This window comes from Bos indicus x Bos taurus, chromosome 15 (genome assembly GCF_003369695.1).
Source record: "Bos indicus x Bos taurus breed Angus x Brahman F1 hybrid chromosome 15, Bos_hybrid_MaternalHap_v2.0, whole genome shotgun sequence".
NCBI classification, from domain to species: domain Eukaryota; kingdom Metazoa; phylum Chordata; class Mammalia; order Artiodactyla; family Bovidae; genus Bos; species Bos indicus x Bos taurus.
The window spans coordinates 36,707,272-36,729,866 of NC_040090.1; the positions used below are offsets into that span (position 1 = coordinate 36,707,272).

At 37.6% G+C, this 22,595-nt stretch overlaps 1 protein-coding gene, 1 non-coding gene and 1 pseudogene across 2 annotated transcripts; all 3 read left to right on the forward strand.

The window, feature by feature from the left end:
- The first annotated feature begins 1,841 nt into the window (after window positions 1-1,841).
- Window positions 1,842-7,769, forward strand: LOC113905003 (annotated as a pseudogene).
- A 1,893-nt stretch (window positions 7,770-9,662) lies between these two features.
- On the forward strand, window positions 9,663-9,769 carry LOC113906091. Its single transcript, XR_003514781.1, has one exon. It is a non-coding gene; the product is annotated as a U6 spliceosomal RNA (small nuclear RNA).
- Window positions 9,770-21,041: 11,272 nt separating this feature from the next.
- Window positions 21,042-22,007, forward strand: LOC113905004 (olfactory receptor 52N2). Its single transcript, XM_027562046.1, has one exon. The coding sequence runs from the start codon at window positions 21,042-21,044 to the stop codon at window positions 22,005-22,007; it is 966 nt and encodes a 321-aa protein (XP_027417847.1).
- The last annotated feature ends 588 nt before the right edge of the window (window positions 22,008-22,595 follow it).

Consider the following 22,595-nt stretch of genomic DNA (forward strand, 5'->3'; position numbering starts at 1 on the left):
GAGCTGAAGAATTGACCCTTTCTAACTGTGATGCTGGAGAAGACTCTTGAGAGTCCCTTGGACAGCAAGGAGATCAAACCAGTCAATCCTAAAGGAAATCAAACCAGAATAGTCATTGGAAGGACTGATATTGAAGCTGAAGCTCCAATACTTTGGCACCTGTTGCAAAGAGCTGACTCGCTGGAAAAGACCCTGATGCTGGGGAAGATTGAGGGCAGGAGGAGAAGTGGGTGACAGTGGATGAGATGACTGGATGTCATCCCTGACTGAATGGACATGAGTTTGAGAAAACTCCAGGAGATAATGAAGGACAGGGAAGCCTAGCATGCTTCAGTCCATGGAGCCACAAAGAGACAGACACAACTGGCTGAGCAACAACAATAGGATCTTAATTTGCATTTTCCTGGTGATAATGAGGATGGAATACCCTTTCATAAATCCTAGGTTATTGAACACTTTTTTTCAAGGAGGCAGGTGGAAGCTAAACCTTTTGCCCATTTCACTTTAGAATATTGTTTTCATATACATAGGTATATAGGATTTCCTTATGTATTTTGGAAACCTTCTCTCAGTTACATATGTTGCCATATATTTTCTTCTAACCAGTGACTTCCACTTTTAATGACTTGAAAATATTAATATTATTGTTTACTCAATATTTTTTAGAAAGGTTTGAGCCCCATACATGCCATGCAGATAAAGTTATGACAAAAATTATAAAGCTGGAATTGAAGCACTCTGGGAACTAATATATAATTGTAGTTTATACTTCAGTGAATACTAGACACAGTTCATATGTCCTACCAAAGAAAAAAATGTTAAAATAGACAGTAATTATTGAGGTCTCCCCATTTTCAAATACATTCTAAATATAGACTTAGTTTCAACAAAGCTAAAATTACCTCCTCTCTCATTAGAGACCTAAAGAGTATCTACCTGTGAAGCTCTAAACAAATGTTTTCCCTTTGCTTGGAAAATCCCCAGAGAAGTCACTAACCAATGCAGTACAGTCATTCTGAGCAAGATCAGTCATGAATAGGGATTTTAAAACATTTGACATCAGGCAGAGTTTGAGTGATTCAGAAGAAAAACCAAGTGGTTTGAGTGATTCAGAAGAAAAACTAAGCGGCACACAGACACTAAAGAGGAGGGATTTGAATCATAGGGTGGTTGAATAAGGACGACTACAGTATCTTACTTTTGGTCTTCTGAAACCAATGGGATTTGCCAACTGCCATGAAGAGAAAGTAGAAATGCAGGAAAAATTAAATGTAGGTTAGGCATTAGAGAAAGAAGATTGTGTGATGTTGATATGACAAGGACCAAAGATAGTGTTGCAAACAAGCATATTTCTGTACAATAATAGAAAAATTTCTCTGCTCTCCAAAGGCAAAGGAATCTTCCTTAGGAAATGGTAAGACTTTCACCAAAGTATATCTTATATAGCACAGGGAATTCTAGTCCTCATCTTGCAATAAAGTTTAATGCTGTACAACCTGTAAATATACTGAGTCACTATGCTATACATCTGAAACCAATATAGAGGCTTAAGAGATGGCTAGGCATGGCTTTACTTATATTTATTTTATAGAGCCAAATAACGGTAGTAATACCAAATGTATTTGTGATAGTCTTGTATATTTTGTTGAAAATGTCCTGGCCTGTGGTCAAAATCTCCCTGGTTTTTCTTAATACTAAAAGAATTCACAGTTGAGAAGATTGCTTTAAAACTTTACAGCTCTAATCCTTTTTTCTTTCTAGAAAATTTTGCTTTTATTCTGCTTTATATATTGATATTATTTATATAGCATTATTTTAAAATTTTTCCACCAATTAAAGTAATGGTTAAAAAAAGCACTTATAGACAACTCGAAGCTAAATCTCATGGTGAGAGAGTGACAGAGAGAGAGAACACAATCAAGATTAGAATTTTGGAAAAGTATGTGATATGGGGAAGATTAAAATGTAACAGAAAATATATAAAGTATTTTATGAAAATGATAAAAATATACAGTATAAAATACAATATAAGCAAGTTGGTTATCAAAAGAGACTAAAGAAGGTTTAAAAATATAAGTGAAGAATTTTCTCAGAAAAGAAGGATCCTGAAATCTTTTGATATTAATCATAAAAACATTATATGTGTCCCAGAGTACAGAAGAAAACTGGAACTCTAACTTTACCAAGTTATGCTTTTGAACTGTGGTGTTGGAGAAGACTCTTGAATGTCCCTTGGACAGCAAGGAGATCAAACCAGTCAATCCTAAAGGAAATCAGTCCTGAATATTCATTGGAAGGACTGATGAAGAAGCTGAAACTCCAATACTTTGGCCACCTGATGTGAAGAACTGATTCATGGGAAAAGACCTGGATGCTAGGAAAGATTGAAGGCAGAAGGAAAAGGAGATGACAGAGGATGAGATGGTTGGATGGCATCACCAACTCAATGGACATGAGTTTGAGCAGGCCCCGGGAGTTGGTGAAGGACAGGGAAGCCTGGCTTGTTGCAGTCCATGTGGTTGCAAAAGGTGCGACACGACGGAGCGACTGAACTGAACTTTCCCAAAACACAGCTTGATTAATAAATATTATACCCTATCCAATATAATGTTTCATAGCTATTTGGGGGCTAAAACTAACACAAAAAAAGATATGAGCATATGATTACTTATATAATATGTATATATTCTCTGCTTACCAACATAGAGATTCAAGAGAATAAATAGAAAACATGAGAATTAATTAGAGTCTAACATTGCCATTAGTTAAATATAAACTAAAATCTTTAACTTTTATCAACAAGAAACAATTAGAGATATAATAGATGTGCCTATGGCTGTGCTTTTTAAGCTATAAATCTTTGTAACTTTTTGGCCTATCAAATATTTTGTCCATGATTAATATGACTTGGAATATCGAGAATTGTAGAGAGATCATGCTCAGCTTGGAAGACATGTGCAATAATTCAGTTCAATTCAGTTGCTCAGTCATATCTGACTCTTTGCGACCCCATGGACCACAGCACGCCGGGCCACCCTGTCCATCACCAACTCCCAGAGTTTACTCAAACTCATGTGCATTGAGTCGGTGATGCCATCCAGCCATCTCATCCCCTGTCGTCCCCTTCTCCTCCAGCCTTCAATCTTTCCCAGCATCAGTTCAGTTCAGTTCAGTTCAGTCACTCACTCGTGTCCGACTCTTTGTGACCCCATGAATCGCAGCACGCCAGGCCTCCCTGTCCATTACCAACTCCCAGAGTTCACTCAGACTCATGTCCATCAAGTCAGTGATGCCATCCAGCCATCTCATCCTCTGTCGTCCCCTTCTCCTCCTGCCCTCAATCCCTCCCAACATCAGAGTCTTTTCCAATGAGTCAACTATTCGCATGAGGTAGCCAAAGTACTGGAGTTTCAGCTTTAGCATCATTCCTTCCAAAGAAATCCCAGGACTGATCTCCTTCAGAATGGACTGGTTGGATCTCCTTGCAGTCCAAGGGACTCTCAAGAGTCTTCTCCAACACCACAGTTCAAAAGCATCAATTCTTCGGCACTCAGCTTTCTTCACAGTCCAACTCTCACATCCATACATGACCACTGGAAAAATGATAGCCTTGACTAGACGGACCTTTGTGGGTAAAGTAATGTCTCTGCTTTTCAATATGCTATCTAGGTTGGTCATAACGTTCCTTCCAAGGAGTAAGCGTCTTTTAAGTTCATGGATGCAGTCACCATCTGCAGTGATTTTGGAGCCCCCAAAAATAAAGTCTGACACTGTTTCCACTGTTTCCCCATCTACTTCCCATGAAGTAATGGGACCAGATGCCATGATATTCGTTTTCTGAATGTTGAGCTTTAAGCCAACTTTTTCACTCTCCACTTTCACTTTCATCAAGAGGCTTTTGAGTTCCTCTTCACTTTCTGCCATAAGGGTGGTATCATCTGCATATCTGAGGTTATTGCTATTTCTCCTGGCAATCTTGATTCCAGCTTGTGCTTCTTCCAGCCCAGCATTTCTCATGATGTACTCTGCATAGAAGTTAAATAATCAGGGTGACAATATACAGCCTTGATATATTCCTTTTCCTACTTGGAAACAGTTTGTTGTTCCATGCCCAGTTCTAACTATTGCTTCCTGACCTGCATACAGATTTCGCAAGAGGCAGGTCAGGTGGTCTGGTATTCCGATCTCTTGAAGAATTTTCCACAGTGTATTGTGATCCACAAAGTCAAAGGCTTTGGCATAGTCAATAAAGCAAAAGTAGATGTTTTTCTGGAATTCTCTCTCTTTTTTTTTTTTTTTTTTGGATGATCCAGAAGATGGCAATTTAATCTCTGGTTCCTCTTCCTTTTCTAAAATCAGCTTGAACATCTGGAAGTTCACAGTTCATGTATTGCTGAAGCTTGGCTTGGAGAATTGGGGCATCACTTTATTCGCGTGTGAGATGAGTGCAATTGTGCAGTAGTTTGAGCATTCTTTGGCACTGCCTTTCTTTGGGATTAGAATGAAAACTGACCTTTTTCAGTCCTGTGACCACTGCTGAGTTTTCCAAACTTGCTGGCATATTAAGTGCAGCACTTTCACAGCATTATCTTTTAGGATGTGAAAGAGCACAACTGGAATTCCATCACCTACACTAGCTTTGATGGTAGTAATACACTCTAAGGCCCACTTGACTTCACATTCCAGGATGTCTGGCTCTAGGTGAGTGATCACACCATCATGATTATCTGGGTCCTCAAGATCTTTTCTGTACAGTTCTTCTGTGTATTCTTGCCACCTCTTCTTAATATCTTCTGCTTCTGTTCGGTCCAAACCATTTCTGTCCTTCATTGAGCCCATCTTTGCATGAAATGCTCCCTTAGTATCTCTAATTTTCTTGAAGTCTTGTTGTTTTCCTCTATTTCTTTGCACTGATCACTGAGGATGGCTTTCTTATCTGTCCTCACTATTCTTTGGAACTCTGCCTTTAGATGAGTATATCTTGCCTTTTCTCTTTTGCTTTTCACATCTTTCCTTTTACAGCTATTTGTTATGCCTCCTCAGACAGCCATTTTGTGTTTTTGTGTTACTTTTTCTTGGGGATGGTCTTGATCCCTGTCTCCTGTAAAATCTCATGAACCTCCATCCATAGTTCATCAGGCACACTGTCTATCAGATATAGTCCCTTAAATCTATTTCTCACTTCCACTGTATAGTCATAAGGGATTTGATTTAGGTCATACCTGAATGGTCTAGTGGTTTTCCCTACTTTCTTCAATTTAAGTCTGAATTTGGCAATAAGGAGTTCATGATCTGAGCCACAGTAAGCTCTCGGTCTTGTTTTTGCTGACTGTATAGAGCTTGTCCATCTTTGGCTGCAAAGAATATTATCAATCTGATTTTGATGTTGGCCATATGCAGAGTCTTCTCTTGTGTTTTTGGAAGAGGGTGTTTGCTATGACCAGTGCGTTCTCTTGGCAAAACGCTATTAGCCTTTGCCCTGCTTCATTCTGTACTCCAAGGCCAAATTTGCCTGTTACTTCAGGTGTTTCTTGACTTCCTACTTTTGCATTTCAGTTCCCTATAATGAAAATGACATCTTTTTGGGGTGTTAGTTTTAAAAGGTCTTGTAGGTCTTCATTAAACCATTCAACTTCAGCTTCTTCTGCATTACTGGTCGGGGCATACATAGACTTGGATTACTGTGATATTGAATGGTTTGCCTTGGAAAAGAACAGAGATCATTCTGTCATTTTGAGATTGCATCCAAGTACTGCATTTCAGACTCTTTTGTTGACTATGATGTCTACTCCATTTCTTCTAATGGATTCCTGCCCACAGTAGTAGATATAATGGTCATCTGAGTTAAATTCACCCATTCTAGTGAATTTTAGTTCACTGATTCCTAGAATGTCAATATTCACTCTTGCCATCTCCTGTTTGACCACTTCCATTTTGCCTTGATTCACGGACCTGACATTCCAGGTTCCTATGCAATATTGCTCTTTATGGCATCGGACCTTGCTTCTATCACCAATCCCATCCACAATTGGGTGTTGTTTTTGCTTTGGCTCCATCCCTTCATTCTTTCTGGAGTTATTACTATACACTGATCTTTAGTAGTGTATTGGGCACCTACCCACCTGGGGAGTTCATCTTTCAGTGCAATAATTAGGTGCTCACAAAACAACTATAATCCAGTGGACACAACAGAAAGAACTTCTTGTAGGAAGGGAAATTATATGACTTAAGAGAATCAGTTTTATTAAAACTGAGTCCATCACTTGGAAATTTGCAGATGAGACAAAAGCAAGGGCTAGTGAATGGCCTAGGAATAGGAACAGATTCCTATAGGAAGAGTTAACAATATAAAGCCAAGCAAGACCAGGTCTTTGTTATTATGTTTGCACTGTTTGAATTCTTTTGATTTGGTAGAATTCGCAAGACTGTTGAGTAGGATCAAATAGCACAGTCAGGCTACAAAAAGATGATTTCTCCTCTAAACATACTTTATATTGTGCAAATACTTGTCCATCTTTTGACTTTGACTGAAAAACTACTACCTTCTTTTATAGGAGACATTTATTGATACCAAAAGTAAAATATTTTGCAATTGACCATCATGCATGGAGTCAAAGCTCCAGCCTGACACCAAGATACTTCATCTTCAATGAGATTCCTGGACTGGAACCTCCACACATCTGGATCTCAGTGCCATTCTGACTCATTTACATCGTTGCTGTCATGGAGAACTGTGGCCTTATCTATCTTATCTGTCATGAGGAGGCCTTTCATTGGCCCATGTATTAATTCTAGCCTTACTGTCCCTTACAGATGCTAGTGGGTGCCCTTCATTTGTTCCCAATATTTTGTGTATCTTTTGGCTCAGTTTCAGAGAGATTGACTGTAATGCTTGCCTTGTGCAGAGGTTTTTCATCCACATGCTTATAGGCATGGGGTCTGGTGTGCTCATGCTTATGTCTCTGGATTGCTATGTTACCATTTGCTACCCTCTATGTTATTCTTCCCTGGTAGCTCAGATGGTACAGAATCTGCCTGCAATGTGGGAGAACGGGGTTCAATCTCTGGGTCAGGAAGATCCCGTGGAAAAGGAAATGGCAACCCACTCCAGGATTCTTGCCTGGAAAATCCCATGGACAGAGGAGCCTGGCGGGCTATAGTCCATGTGGTCGCAAAAAGTCGGACACAACTGAGCAACTAATACACATCATGACATTCTTCCATCCTCACCAACACCATAATTACCCAAGTTGGCCTTGTCACCTTGACTTGAAGTGTGTTGCTTATGATACCATTCACTTTCCTGATCAAGTGTCTTCCCCACTGCAAAGGCAACCTCATTCAACACACTATTGTGAACATATGTCTCTGGCAGAACCATCCTGTGGCAACATCAAGATAATGCCATCTATGGTCTCATAGCTGCCATGTTGATTGGAGGGTTTGATATTTTCTGCATTTTATTTTATTCTTATACTATACTTAACCATGCTGTAGGAAATGTATCCTCTGCAGATGCTCATCACAAAGACTTCAGCACCTGTACTTCACATATATGTGCTATTGTCATCACCTATGTCCCAGCCTTCTTCACTCATCGCTTTGGGGAACACAGCATATTTCACCATATCAACATTTTAATAGCCAACCTCTATCTACTGCTGGCCCTCACCTTGAATCCAATGGTCTATGGTGTGAAGACCAAGCAGATCTGTGAAGGAGTAATCAAACTGTTTTTTAGAGATGAAGACACTTTGAATGTAAGATAAATCTAATATATAGAATCTGGATTTAGCATAATTATAAAGAAATATAAGAGAACAAGCATAAAACTCAATAACCATGAGGTCAAAAGAAAATACCTGTCAATATTCTCTTATGAGATTTATGAAACTAACACAAAATTTATAATCTGAGAACTCTAACTTGATAGAAAAAATAAAATTGATAAGAAACTATTGTATTCCCCTGCAGTTTAACTTTAGTTAGATCTTGTGGAATGGATGCACAGAATGAAATAATAGAATATACAACTTGAAGTAAATGCTTGATGATGAAAGCGCTTTGATCCAAACACCATGAGGGAGTATATAGTAAAGGATAAAGAAGGTCTGGTAGCCTGGAGAAACTCTAGAGGTTTGAGGAAGGCACCTAAGTGAATTGTCATGTGTGTTAAAGGGTAGCAAGAAACACTTTCCTGAATGTGCTGATTTCCAAGGGTCTTTGTCGACCTTTTTGTTCAATATTTATGTGACACTTGTATAACTTTAGAGGAATAAAAAACCTTGACTGTTAATTTATTTCTGAACTGTGTCAGTGTAAATGCAAATGAAGTGGGAGTAGATATGATTACTAGAGCTGCTCATAATCTGGAACGTACTCCTTTGAGTTTATTTCAAACAGAATCTTGTAAGGTACACGGGATAATATTTGATGGCTATGTGAGGATAGGATTTATAAGTACAGGAAAGCAGACTTGAAGAAAATCTATGTACTCAGCCAATTAAAGATGGCTGAGCTAACTACTTTCCTTAATTTTAACATTGAAAGCGCAACAATTAATCATCAGGGACAATGAAGAGAAGAGCACCTTATTTAGACATCTGGAAATATGAATAATAAAAGAAATGAAAGAAGAATCATAAATGTGGTATTCAGAAACAGTGATAATGAATGAAAAGTGAAGAAAATAAGGGCATAATTCAAGAGAAAACTGAAGAAATACAATGGGATCAGCAAATGGTTACAAACAGAGGAAGAGTTAGAAATATTAGATTAAGATTATGCTCATCATTTGCTAATATGGATAATAAATTTTAATATAATGTTATAGGGACAGGGAAGCTACAGTCTATGAGGTCATGAAGAGTCGGACACAACTTGGCAACTGAACAACAACAAATATATGATAAAATAATTGTGAACTATAATGAAAATTCCATGTGTTTTTGCAAAATTAATTTTGATGCTTGGAAGAAAAACCTGAATTTCTAAAAAATTTAAAATGAATTTTTTAAAATAAAATAATTTAAGTGTTTGAATGTAATAAAATTTGTAAACTGATAATCAGAAAAAATTCTCTCTTCTGGACTTCTGTTTTTGTATTTGGTAAATTTTGCCCATCATATATTCTGACTTAAATCATATTCACACACAAGGAAACAAATCAAGAAATTTACCTAAACTGCCATTTTAAAACATATATATATATATATATTTCATTGAATTTTTACTTCAAAATTATGATATAGTTATTATTATCCTCATATATAAAGGAATATATATATTCCTAGACTTTTTATATCTCAGAATATTAAAATTAAAATTAAAATACAATAATGTAAATAAGCTTGCATTGTGGGTAGAGTGTATGGGAGGCAACAACAATAAAAAGTAAAGCAAGAACATAAACATTTTAAAAATCTGAAAAAGTAAGATGCAATAAATGACGTATATCTGAGGCACTGAGTAAGAATTCCCAATTAATTTTATGTTATCTTCCCCATTATTAACACAAAATAGGTTTCACAGAAAATAAATATAAAAACAACAATATAATTCTGAATTATAATTTACAACTAAATTAGAGCTAGCAGGCTGAATCATCAAGGAAGTTTTAAATAATTATAAAATAAATGATGATGAAAGAATATTCTACTCATGTGCTCACTTCGGCAGCACATATACTAAAATTGGAATGACACAGAGAAGATTAGCATGGCCCCTGTGCAAGGATGACATGCAAATTTGTGAAGCGTTCCATATTTCTCAATAAAATTAGAAATGAAAATGGAGAGATCACAACAGACAACACATAAATACAAAGTATCATAAGAGACTACTATCAGAAATTATATGCCAATAAAATGGACAACGTGGAAGAAATGGACAAATTCTTAGAAAAGTACAACTTTCCAAAACTGGACCAGGAAGAAATAGAAAATCTTAACAGACTCATCACAAGCACGGAAATTGAAACTGTAATCAGAAATCTCCAGCATGGCTGCGATCCAAAAGCCTACAAATAATAAATGCTGGAGAGGGTGTGGAGAAAAGGGAACCCTCTTACACTGTTGGTGGGAATGCAAACTAGTACAGCCACTATGGAGAACAGTGTGGAGATTCCTAAAAAACTGGAAATAGAACTGCCTTATAAGCCAGCAATCCCACTGCTGGGCATACACACCGAGGAAACCAGAATTGAAAGAGACACATGTACCCCAATGTTCATTGCAGCACTGTTTATAATAACCAGGACATGGAAGCAACCTAGATGCCCATCAGCAGACGAATGGATAAGAAAGCAGTGGTACATATACACAATGGAGTATTACTCAGCCATTAAAAAGAATACATTTGAACCAGTTCTAATGAGGTGGATGAAACTGGAGCCTATTATACAGAGTGAAGTAAGCCAGAAGTAAAAACACCAATACAGTATACTAACGCATATATATGGAATTTAGAAAGATGGTAACAATAACCTGATGTACGAGACAGCAAAAGAGACACTGATGTATAGAACAGTCTTATGGACTCTGTGGGAGAGGGAGAGGGTGGGAAGATTTGGGAGAATGGCATTGAAACATGTAAAATATCATGTAAGAAACGAGTTGCCAATCCAGGTTCGATGCACGATACTGGATGCTTGGGGCTGGTGCACTGGGACGACCCAGAGGGATGGTATGGGGAGGGAGGAGGGAGGAGGGTTCAGGATGGGGAACACATGTATACCTGTGGCGGATTCATTTTGATGTTTGGCAAAACTAATACAATCATGTAAAGTTTAAAAATAAAATAAAATTAGAAAAAAAAAAAAAAAAAAGAAATCTCCAGCAAACAAAAGCCCAGGTCCAGATGGCTTCACAGCTGAATTCTACCAAAAACTTAGAGAAGAGCTAACACCTATCCTGCTCAAACTCTTCCATAAAATTGCAGAGGAAGGTAAACTTCCAAACTCATTCTATGAGGCCACCATCACCCTAATACCAAAACCTGACAAAGATGCCACAAAAAAGAAAACTACAGGCCAATATCATTGATGAACATAGATGCAAAAATCCTTAACAAAATTCTAGCAATCAGAATCCAACAACACATTAAAAAGATCATACACCATGACAAGGTGGGCTTTATCCCAGGGATGAAAGGATTCTTCAATATCCGCAAATCAATCAATATAATACACCATGTTAACAAATTGAAAAATAAAAACCATATGATTATCTCAGTAGATGCAGAAAAAGCCTTTGACAAAATTCAACATCCATTTATGATAAAAACTCTCCAGAAAGCAGGAATAGAAGGAACATACCTCAACATAATAAAAGCTATATATGACAAACCCACAGCAAACATTTTCCTCAATGGTGAAAAATTGAAAGCATTTCCTCTAAAGTCAGGAACAAGACAACACTTTCACCATTACTATTCAACATAGTTTTGGAAGTTTTGGCCACAGCAATCAGAGCAGAAAAAGAAATAAAAGGAATCCAAATTGGAAAAGAAGAAGTAAAACTCTCACTGTTTGCAGATGACATGATCCTCTACATAGAAAACCCTAAAAACTCCACCAGAAAATACTAGAACTAATCAATGATTATAGTAAAGTTGCAGGATATAAAAACCAACACACAGAAATCCCTTGCATTCCTATACACTAATAATGAGAAAACAGAAAAAGAAATTAAGGAAAAAATTCCATTCACCATTGCAACGGAAAGAATAAAATACTTAGGAATATATCTACCTAAAAAAACTAAAGACCTATACATAGGAAACTATAAAACACTGGTGAAAGAAATCAAAGAGGACACTAATACTTGGAGAAATATACCATGTTCATGGATTGGAAGAATCAATATAGTGAAAATGAGTACAACTACCCAAAGCAATCTATAGATTCAATGCAATCCCTATCAAGCTACCAACAGTATTCTTCACAGAGCTAGAACAAATAATTTCACGATTTGTGTGGAAATACAAAAAACCTCGAATAGCCAAAGCAATCTTGAGAAGGAAGAATGGAACTGGAGGAATCAACCTGCCTGACATCAGGCTCTACTACAAAGCCACAGTCATCAAGACAGTATGGTACTGGCACAAAGACAGAAATATTGATCAATGGAACAAAATAGAAAGCCCAGAGATAAATCCACGCACATATGATACCTTATCTTTGACAAAGGAGGCAAGAATATACAATGGATTAAAGACAATCTCTTTAACAAGTGGTGCTGGGAAAACTGGTCAACCACTTGTAAAAGAATGAAACTAGAACACTATCTAACACCATACACAAAAATAAACTCAAAATGGATTAAAGATCTCAACATAAGACCAGAAACTATAAAACTCCTAGAGGAGAACATAGGCAAAACACTCTCCGACATACATCACAGCAGGATCCTCTATGACCCACCTCCCAGAATATTGGAAATAAAAGCAAAAATAAACAAATGGGACCTAATTAAACTTAAAAGCTTCTGCATAACAAAGGAAACTATAAGCAAGGTGAAAAGACAGCCTTCAGAATGGGAGAAAATAATAGCAATTGAAGCAACTGACAAACAACTAATCTCAAAAATATACAAGCAACTCCTACAGCTCAATTCCAGAAAAATAAATGACCCAATCAAAAAATGGGCCAAAGAACTAAATAGACATTTCTCCAAAGAAGACATACAGATGGCTAACAAACACATGAAAAGATGCTCAACATCACTCATTATCAGAGAAATGCAAATCAAAACCACAATGAGGTGCCATTTCACGCCACTCAGAATGGCTGCGATCCAAAAGTCTATAAGCAATAAATGTTGGAGAGGGTGTGGAGAAAAGGGAACCCTCTTACACTGTTGGTGGGAATGCAAACTAGTCCAGCTGCTATGGAGAACAGTGTGGAGATTCCTTAAAAAACTGGAAATAGAACTGCCATATGACCCAGCAATCCCACTGCTGGGCATACACACCGAGGAAACCAGAAGTGAAAGAGACATGTGTACCCCAATGTTCATCACAGCACTGGTTATAATAGCCAGGACATGGAAGCAACCTAGATGTCCATCAGCAGATGAATGGATAAGAAAGCAGTGGTACATATACACAATGGAGTATTACTCAGCCATTAAAAAAAATACATTTGAATCAGTTCTAATGAGGTGGATGAAACTGGAGCCTATTATACAGAGTGAAGTAAGCCAGAAAGAAAAACACCAATACAGTATAGGGGCCACTTGCCGGGGTCCAGTCCCAGTGGATCCAGGGAAATTCGAAGGAGAGATGGCATTGGCGAATACACTGGCTTTAATTAAATGTTAATTAGAGATATAAAGAGTAATAAAATAAGGATAGCTCAATAAGAAAATTCAGTGGAGAAAAGAGGCTGAATAACTTGGTTTATGTGAAAAGCTAATAAAATTCCAAGACAAGGAATATACGTCACCTACGTAGGCACAGGCGTCCTCCTGTTCTCCTGAAGGAGAGGAGACACTAAGGCCTCCCTGGTCAGATCTTAGAAGCCCAGGCATAATTAGTAGGCTTGACGAGCCTCCACGTTCCAGATGGGAACTCAGCCAGAGGTTGAGAGAAAGAATGACATGGGGAGACCAGTCTTTCGAGGAACTGATCCCATTCTTTATTTTTCCAGGGTCTGTTTTTACACACTGAGATGTTATACAAAAGTCACGCGGGGTCAGCAGTCCTGACTTTTATTAAAGTCAGGTGCTTCATACAAATGTATACAGAGGTCTTAGGGGTGTTACATCATCTTCTGGCCAGGAGGCCTGCTGACAATTTATGACCCTCTCCTTGTGACAGCGGTCAGTCAACCAGAAAATTTATTTCTCCAGGGGTGATTATTCTTAAAACAGACGCCACCTTCCGAAGGTACCAGATAAAGTTATATTCCTATAGGGTGAGGGTGAAGTGGGTTTTAATTAAGAAAAGAATTTGCTTAGCCTATGGTCTAACGTTGATTAATATCAAAGGTTAATACTTATTTCTTCTATATATTCATTAATGTGTATAAGGGCAGGGGATGTGGAGACTTAGCAGCAAACATTGGCTCAACAAATGAAAAACACTTCACCAATACAATTTCTAATCAGCCCACTATACTTATACTAATAGTTTTCTAACTTCTCTAAAGAACCTATTTTTAGAAGGTTTAAAGCATCTCCTGCCTCTCACAGTTGGGAGGCTGTGAGCAATCACATGTGGCCGAACAAGCCTCTCAGGCAGGCTAGAGAACCTTCAGAAGAGTTTGTAGGTTGAAACACTCCTATCACACCCAGGAATTATTATTAACTAGAGCTCTAAGTTAACTCCTTCTACGAAAGAGGTGGTGGAGGACAGCACCCCGTAAAGTCAGAGGTGTAGGTAAGAGCACAAAGTAGTAAAGTAGGCAGACTCTGGTTTTGGGGGTAGATGCTCGAGAATTTCCAGGGGGACTCTTGAGGGTCAATCCCGCCTTTGTGTATGTCAAGCCTCCTTCCTCATGACCTTTACCATGGGTGGAGTTCCTCACGCTGGCTTCCGACATATATGGAATTTAGAAAGATGCTAACAATAACCCTGTATACGAGAAAGCAAAAGAGACACTGATGTATAGAACATTCTTTTGGACTCTGTGGGAGAGGGAGAGGGTGGGATGATTTGGGAGAATAGCATTGAAATATGTATAATATCATATGCGAAATGAGTCACCAGTCCAGGTTCGATGCACGATATTGGATGCTTGGGGCTGGTGCACTGGGACGACCCAGAGGGATGGTATGGGGAGGGAGGAGGGAGGAGGGTTCAGGATGGGGAACACATGTATACCTGTGGCGGATTCATTTTGATGTATGGCAAAACCAATACAATATTGTACAGTTAAAAAAGAAAAAAAAAGAATATTCTACTCAGTATTTATAAGAAGGAAGATAGAGAAAAGCATAGAAAGAGGAAAATAAGAGAGAAGGAGAGAAGTAAAGAAATGGAAAAAAAAGTTGGATGCAATTTCAAATTCCATCTCATGCCCTAGTAACAAAGTTGTGAGGCTAGGCTCAGTGGCTTCATGAAAAAGACTCAGTCTTCCCACATTCAACCTCACATAGTTTGATTAGATCTAGAACCAATGTATTAGGTACAAAGAACTCCCACACATATTTCAGTTTAATTAAATCATAATTCCTTTAAAATATGATATGTTAATATTTCCAAAGGAGAGGAAGTATAAAGAAATTACAAGGGGATGCCAAGGTAGTGAAAGTTATCTTTCTTATGAATCTCCAGAATCATTTGGCCACTTCTATACGGACACATGTGTAGATATACAGACATAAAGAAAATAGAACAACAAAACAGTACACCTAGGAGAACACAAAGTTCAGTGAGCATTCCACACGACCTTTTCATAAGACTCTGCCAACAGTATGGTTTTATGTTTTAATGAGCTGGAAAAGTTAAACCAAAATTATACCTAGAATCTTATCTCACTCTTTCCCTGAGTTCTGTCTCTCAGAATCCATGAATAACAAATTTATTTGTTCTCTTTGAAATGAAAAACACCATGCACCTACCTTGTCTTTCAAAGTAACTTTAAGCTATTTCCAAAGCAATTTTATAGAATGCTAAAAATTGAACAAGATTGCATAGAGATGGTTTAATTATTTTGCAGGATAATTAGAGATTTTTGAGTTTACCATTTCTATGTTTGAGCTCAGAAGTCAAAGGCATCTCAGTCAACAGAAAAGAAGTTTAATATTAGTCCGGTATTTACCCCCAGTTCCTTTGGAAAAACAAGTATCTATAGAAATACTAGACAATTCTGCTTATCTATTTACCTTTGGATATTTTATGTTAAAAGATCAAAGGCACAGATTTTTTTTATATAACCAATACTATCTTCATGCACCCAAACACACCCTAAGCCCCCAGAGAACAATAGCACACAAAGAGTTTGTAGGCTGCTGTGTATGGGGTTGTGTGCAAGCAGTGCTGAATGTTCAGTGGAGAAAGAGTTGTGTGTATCAAGTGGAGCATTTTGCTAAGCACAGTTCTCGAGAGTAAAATATTGCACCCTAGAGCAGCGATAAGCACTTAGGTTGCACTTAAATCTGGAATTTTGAAGCCATAAAAGAAGAAATTCAAGCAAAAAGGAAAGAAAGAGAAATAAAAGCATTACAGAATAAAAGGAAAAGGAGAAGAGAGAAAAGGAAATTTTAAGGGAGGTTATCACAATCTGAATATTGTACAAGACGTGGTACAATGGGAAAGAACAAATAGTAATGTTCATAAGCAAAGGGGAAAAAAAGGAGACTTGAGGCGGGGGACGATTATTCTTCTCAATCATTACTTAAAGTATAGGGTCCTCATTTAGACTGAAACTCTTAACTTTTTGTTCTAACTCATTCATCTGAATAAGAAGCTTCGGTTGGGCATCTGATGTTAGTGAGTCATAACTTAAGCCCTGTTCCCTCACACTAGTCAACCTCTCTCTGAATAGACCATACATTCTGATCTATCCACATTGGTGTAGTTAGTAGCCAGCCCCTCCCATTGAGATTTTCATTTGTCTATGCTGCCTGAGTGAGCAAACATACCTAAATTGGGGGCAAAATATAAACAAGCCCTTTTGACTGAAGATCTAAAGCTTTATTGTCCCTGATGTGTGTCATAAAATTGTTGATATTTTGAGGCTAACTTCCTTGCCTCTGATAGAACTTGCTGAACTGGGGTGGAAAAGGCAGCGGTGTTATTGAGTTTACTGTTATATATGGTGTTAATGTTCTAAATTTTGTTCTCTTACATGTAGCTGTCCAGTTATTTTATTCTCTTACTTGTAAACTGTACATTTATTAAGATACTGTCTTTTCTCCATTGTAAGTTTTTGCCTCCTCTGTTGTAGATTAATTGACCAGAATTGCATGCGTTTATTTCCAGGTTCTCTATTCTGTTTTGATGACAATAGTTTTGTAAGTATAGCCCGAAGTTCCTGTGCATGCTGTCTCCAGCTCTGTTCTTTCTCAAGACTTCGGTGGCTATTCAGTCTTTTGTGTTGCCACACACATTTTAAAATGATTTGTTCTAGTTATCTGAAAAAAACACTATTGGTAATTTGAGAAGGATTGCATTGAATTTGTTGGTTGCTTTGGATAGTTTTGTCATTTAACAATATTGATTTTCCAACTTAAGAGCAAGGCGTATCTTTCCATTTCTGTGAATCATCTACAGTTTTCTGTATCAGTATTTTATAGTTCCCAGTATATAAGTATTTCAGCTTTCTGCAAAATAGCCATACAATTTTAAACTTTCCCCAATATTGTGTTAGAGTATCACAGTATCAGGAGAGTTTTGTGATACACTTTCAATGGTTGAGAGAATTCCAACTGCTCTGTTTAAAAGGAATCTTTACATATTCACCATTGAGAATGACAAAAATCATTTCAATTTGCTTTTCAATCATTCCAGAATTAGTTTTCTTCATATTAAATAGTACAGGGGAAGCTCAGGTAATAAAATGCAAGATAAATGTAAAACTACTTTGCCACAATATATACACATATATATAATATTCTCACATGTGTGGGTTTGTGTATTTACTAGCTTATCTAATAAACTCAGGACAAACCATGAAGAAGGCACAAAATATTTCTATTATTCTTATATGATATATTTTATTCTCTGTATCTGTCACTTTCAATTTCTGCCTCTCTCTCTAAATATAAAATAAATATTATACTATACATTTCCATGGAAATATATTATGAACATATATGCAACATAGATATATGCATTGAATATGTTTCAGTATATTTTTGAAATTTTATGATTACATAGTTAGATCATTATTTTATAAAGCAAGATAACTGAAAAGCAAATAATTCTTATGATTATCAAAACTCTTGGTTAGAAACCACACCTGGGGGAAGATATTTAACTTTAATACTCTTATCAACATCTCTCCTGCTGATAATTATGAATATAAAAGCTGATAAATATAGAAATAATTTTGAAAGTCCCAAAGGAATTTGACTCTAACCTGAGCCCTCTGACATATCAATGTGGAGATCCAATCAGCTGTAAACACCCCAGTATGTGGAATCCTCAAAAGACACAGAAATTCTATGTAGAGGTAGAAACTGATTGTTGAATTCTGACACTCAGAAGTCTCAGTCATGCCCATGAGTCTGGTCTTTGCCCACACTGAGGTGAGTTTCAGAGATTCCCAAAGATTTGCACTTTCCCCAAATGTAAACTTTTCATACAAGAAATGCAATTTCTTTGAGATGTTATTGATTAGAAACTCAGTATTTCTTTTTGACTCAAAGCAAAATAGATGACGATTTCTCTGGGGACTAAGGAAAGAAACAACATCCCCCTAATTGTGAAATATATTTAAAACTACCTCATGGTTCACTAACCATGAATTACAGACAACAGTGGACTTGAAAGTGAGGAAAACAAAAGTTTTTGCCTTCATTAATAGATATCTATACTCAAAACTGCTTCCAGGAGAATGGGTGTTGTGGAAAGTAATTGGTGCATATACTTGAATCTTAGAAGGTAGTGAGGGGAGTTCCTGAGTGGCTTCCCTGTAGATATTTTCTTGTTGTTGTTGTTCAGTCGCTGAGTGGTGCCTGACTCTTTCTGGAATCCCACAGAAGTAGCCTGCCAGGCTCCTCTGTCCATGGTATTCTCCAGACAAGAATACTGGAGTAGGTTGCCATTTCCATCTCCAGAGGATCTTCCCAACCCAGGGATCGAACCCTTGTCTCCTGCATTGGCAGGTGGATTCTTTACCACTGAGCCAGCAGGGAAGCAGAAATCTCATGCAACCCCCCTACCAGGTTTTATGCAGTGTCTATGTGAACAAGTCCAGGAATAGGCATCTGGCTATTTCACAGATAAGTTCTCTCTCTGTAGATAGGTCTTTTACATAAAGACTGACTTTCTATATAACTTTACACATTTATTCTATCTATTCTCTATGATAGTAATAAGAGCAAGCTTTTTCTTTCTTCCTCTGCCATCACAAATTAAGCTAGTTATGTCCAGTTAATGCAGTTCTTCAGTTTAGGCAACAGATATAGAATGATTAAACGCAGAGCTTCAAGGTCAAACAAACCTGGATTTGTATCCTGACTTTACCAATTTCTAAATTTTTGCTGACACACTTCTCATCAAGTTACCTTGAACTTACATTTCCTCATGCGTAAAATGAGGATGGTAACATACACCCTAGCCATTGATACAAGTTCGAAGGTAGAAGTCAACCTCCATTGGAATATTAGCTCCACGAATGGAGAGGGTTTTTTCTATTTCAGTCATGACTATATCTCTAGAAACTAGAATGCTTAACTAGAGGCTTATTATTAAGCCTCTAGTTAAACATTAAGCCTCTGTTAAATACATACATTTTAGCATATAGCCAGAGAGTTATTTTTATTATTATAATATGTAATGTAATGTACATTAATGAATTATTAGACACCACTTGGAGGATTAACTTCTATTTACCCATTCTAACACCTCTAATTATGTACTTTTATCACCTCCCTCCTTCTTTAAAAGTCATGAAAATTTTAAAAAGGAAGATGTGAGACTTGTTCAAGTCCATCATGGAGTCTGGCTGTCTATGTCTCTATAAATAAGCATACAATAAAACTTTGTTCTCATATTTTCAGAGATCCATCTACTTTTCCTTTTACAAATATATTTTACATTTAAAAATAGCTCATGTTATAGCAGAATCATCTGGCAGGGAGGGTATGAAGATAAATCTTACTGAAGGTAAGAGGAAAAGAACTGGCACTGAATTGATCTGTTCATCTGTTTATGATTTAATAAGTGTGGATAGATTATTTAGTTATATGGTGTTGACGTTTGAAAGAGCCTGAAAATTTGCCATAATCAGTTTTAGTTTACAAGCCAGATGAGCAGAGCCAAAAGTTTTTCCTCCTCTGGTAGCTTAATATCTTGGTCTTTTCTTTTCAGTCCTGTGACTTTAGTGCCCTCGAGCTATCTTAGAAGGAGGCAGACATCAGAGGTGGAATCTCATGTATGCCAATTCTCTTTGCAGAAGTTCCAATTGCTACATGCTTACCTGCTACCTGGACTCAGCAGGAACTTGCAGGTATTTAGCTGGATCAGATGTCCCTAGATTTATTTTCAGGGTTGAGACATTTATAATTATTTTTCTAAGATATGAGAATATATTTTAATCTTGGAGTTCCCAGTTACTAGCACTTGCTATCTAAAATTTGCCTCTCACTCATCTCAGTATAATTGAGGTTTTTCAAAATCTCATATTACCTGTCCTGTCCTAAAGTGCACAATGGCACTTGAATTACAGCAGAGCTGAGCAGCTCCATTTGAATTTACTATATTAATCAGGGAAATTTTGATCACATGAGATGTTTATCCTGAGGTAAGGGGTACTCTTACCTCACCTTACCTCACCTGAGGTGTAGGAGACATGAGACTCAGGTTTGATCCCTGGGTCAGAAAGATCCCCTGGAAGAGGGCATGGCAACCCACTCCCACTCTAGTACTCCTGCCTGGAGAATCCCAGGAACAGAGGAGCCTAGTGGGCTGCAGTCCATAGGGTCACACAGAGTCAGACATGACAAGCAACTTAGCACCCATGCAAGAAATGATAATAATAGTGATAACAACAGCAATACTACTGTTAATATTTTTTGTATAACACTGTGTGTTATACACAGTTTTAGCACAACACATAGATTATCTTACTGAGCAATACTGACAACTTTCTGAGCCAGGCAAAGTTATCATTTTCATTGTATATTGAGAAAACAGATATACAATGACTAAATAACTCATCAATAGCATATCCTAGGTAAGAACCAGAGATGGAATATGAATTTAGATAAGGTGACCCCAAGGAACTTAATCAATACTTCTCATTTGAAAAGTCATTTTGGTTACTTTGTTTTACTTTTTGTTTTCAAGCCCTCTGCTCACCTGAGTTATTTTCTTGTCCAGGAAAGGATCACTTCTAAAGAATATAATATGCCCTCCTCCTGTCAGCCATTATGCTTGGAGCCAACAGCTCCAGTCTAACCCCAAAATTCTTTATCTTGAATGGTGTTCCTGGGCTGGAAACCGCACACATCTGGATCTCCCTGCCATTCTGCTTCATGTACATCATTGCTGTTGTGGGCAACTGTGGACTCATCTACCTCATCGGCCATGAGGAGGCCCTGCATCACCCCATGTACTACTTTCTGGCCCTGCTCTCCTTCACAGATGTCACCCTGTGCACCACCACGGTACCCAACATGCTGTGCATATTCTGGTTCAACCTGAAGGAGATTGACTTCAATGGCTGCCTGGCTCAGATGTTTTTTGTCCACACGTTGACTGGGATGGAGTCTGGGGTGCTCATGCTCATGGCGCTGGACCGCTATGTGGCCATCTGCTACCCCTTACGCTATGCCACCATCCTCACCAGTGCTGTCATTGCCAAGGCTGGTCTTGCCACTCTGCTGAGGGGTGTGATGCTCATCTTTCCATTCACTTTCCTTACCAAGCGCCTGCCCTATTGTCAAGGCAACTTCATTCCCCACACGTACTGTGACCACATGTCTGTGGCCAAGGTGTCCTGTGGCAATTTCAGGGTCAATGCTATTTATGGTCTGATGGTTGCTCTCCTCATCGGCGTGTTTGACATGTGCTGTATTGCAGTGTCTTACACTATGATCTTGAGAGCTGTGGTGAGCCTGTCATCCACAGATGCTTGTCACAAAGCCTTCAGCACCTGTACATCACATATCTGTGCTATTGTGATCACCTATGTCCCAGCTTTTTTCACTTTTTTCACCCACCGTTTTGGAGGACACAGTGTCCCTCACCACATACACATCATTGTGGCCAACCTTTATCTGCTCCTGCCTCCTACAATGAACCCAATTGTTTATGGTATCAAGACCAAACTGATTCGTGAGGGTGTGATCAAATTTTTACTTGGAGAGAAGGTTGTTTTTACCCAAGACACATAAATCTTAAAATAGATACATTGCTTGGGGTGGGTGATGGGGGCGGGGAGCATAAAATAGAATGAAGAAGAAATTTGTAAAAGATGTGAGCAAATTTGTAAAAGAAGCAAGAAATTTGTAAAAGCTTTGTAATGTTTGTAAACATTTGTAATGTTTGTAAAAAAAAAAAATAGTATTAAAAATTAAGTCCTCCAGTAGATAGATTCTTTGAAACCTTTTCAAGTATACATTATGAAAAATTTTTTTCTATGTAGAGTTCTACCAAAAAAGAAAATGCAGTGTAAAGAAGTAACATACTCATTTCTTATAGATTTTATATTTTATATAAGGGTTAATAGACTCAAGATGTGTGAACAGATAGGTAAGAAAATGAAAAACACAGGCCTAATGTCAATGCAAGCATTGTGTGTAAGAACATGAAGCTGTGGTGATATGTAGCAAGCACATCCTCTCCATAAAGGACAGATTCTACTCAAATCAAGCACATAATTGCTATGGGGTTATGTGGGCCAAATATTAAATACTTTCCAGTATTTTTTTAAGCAAGCTAAATTCAGATGTTTTGTGAAATCTTCCAATTTTAACTATCAA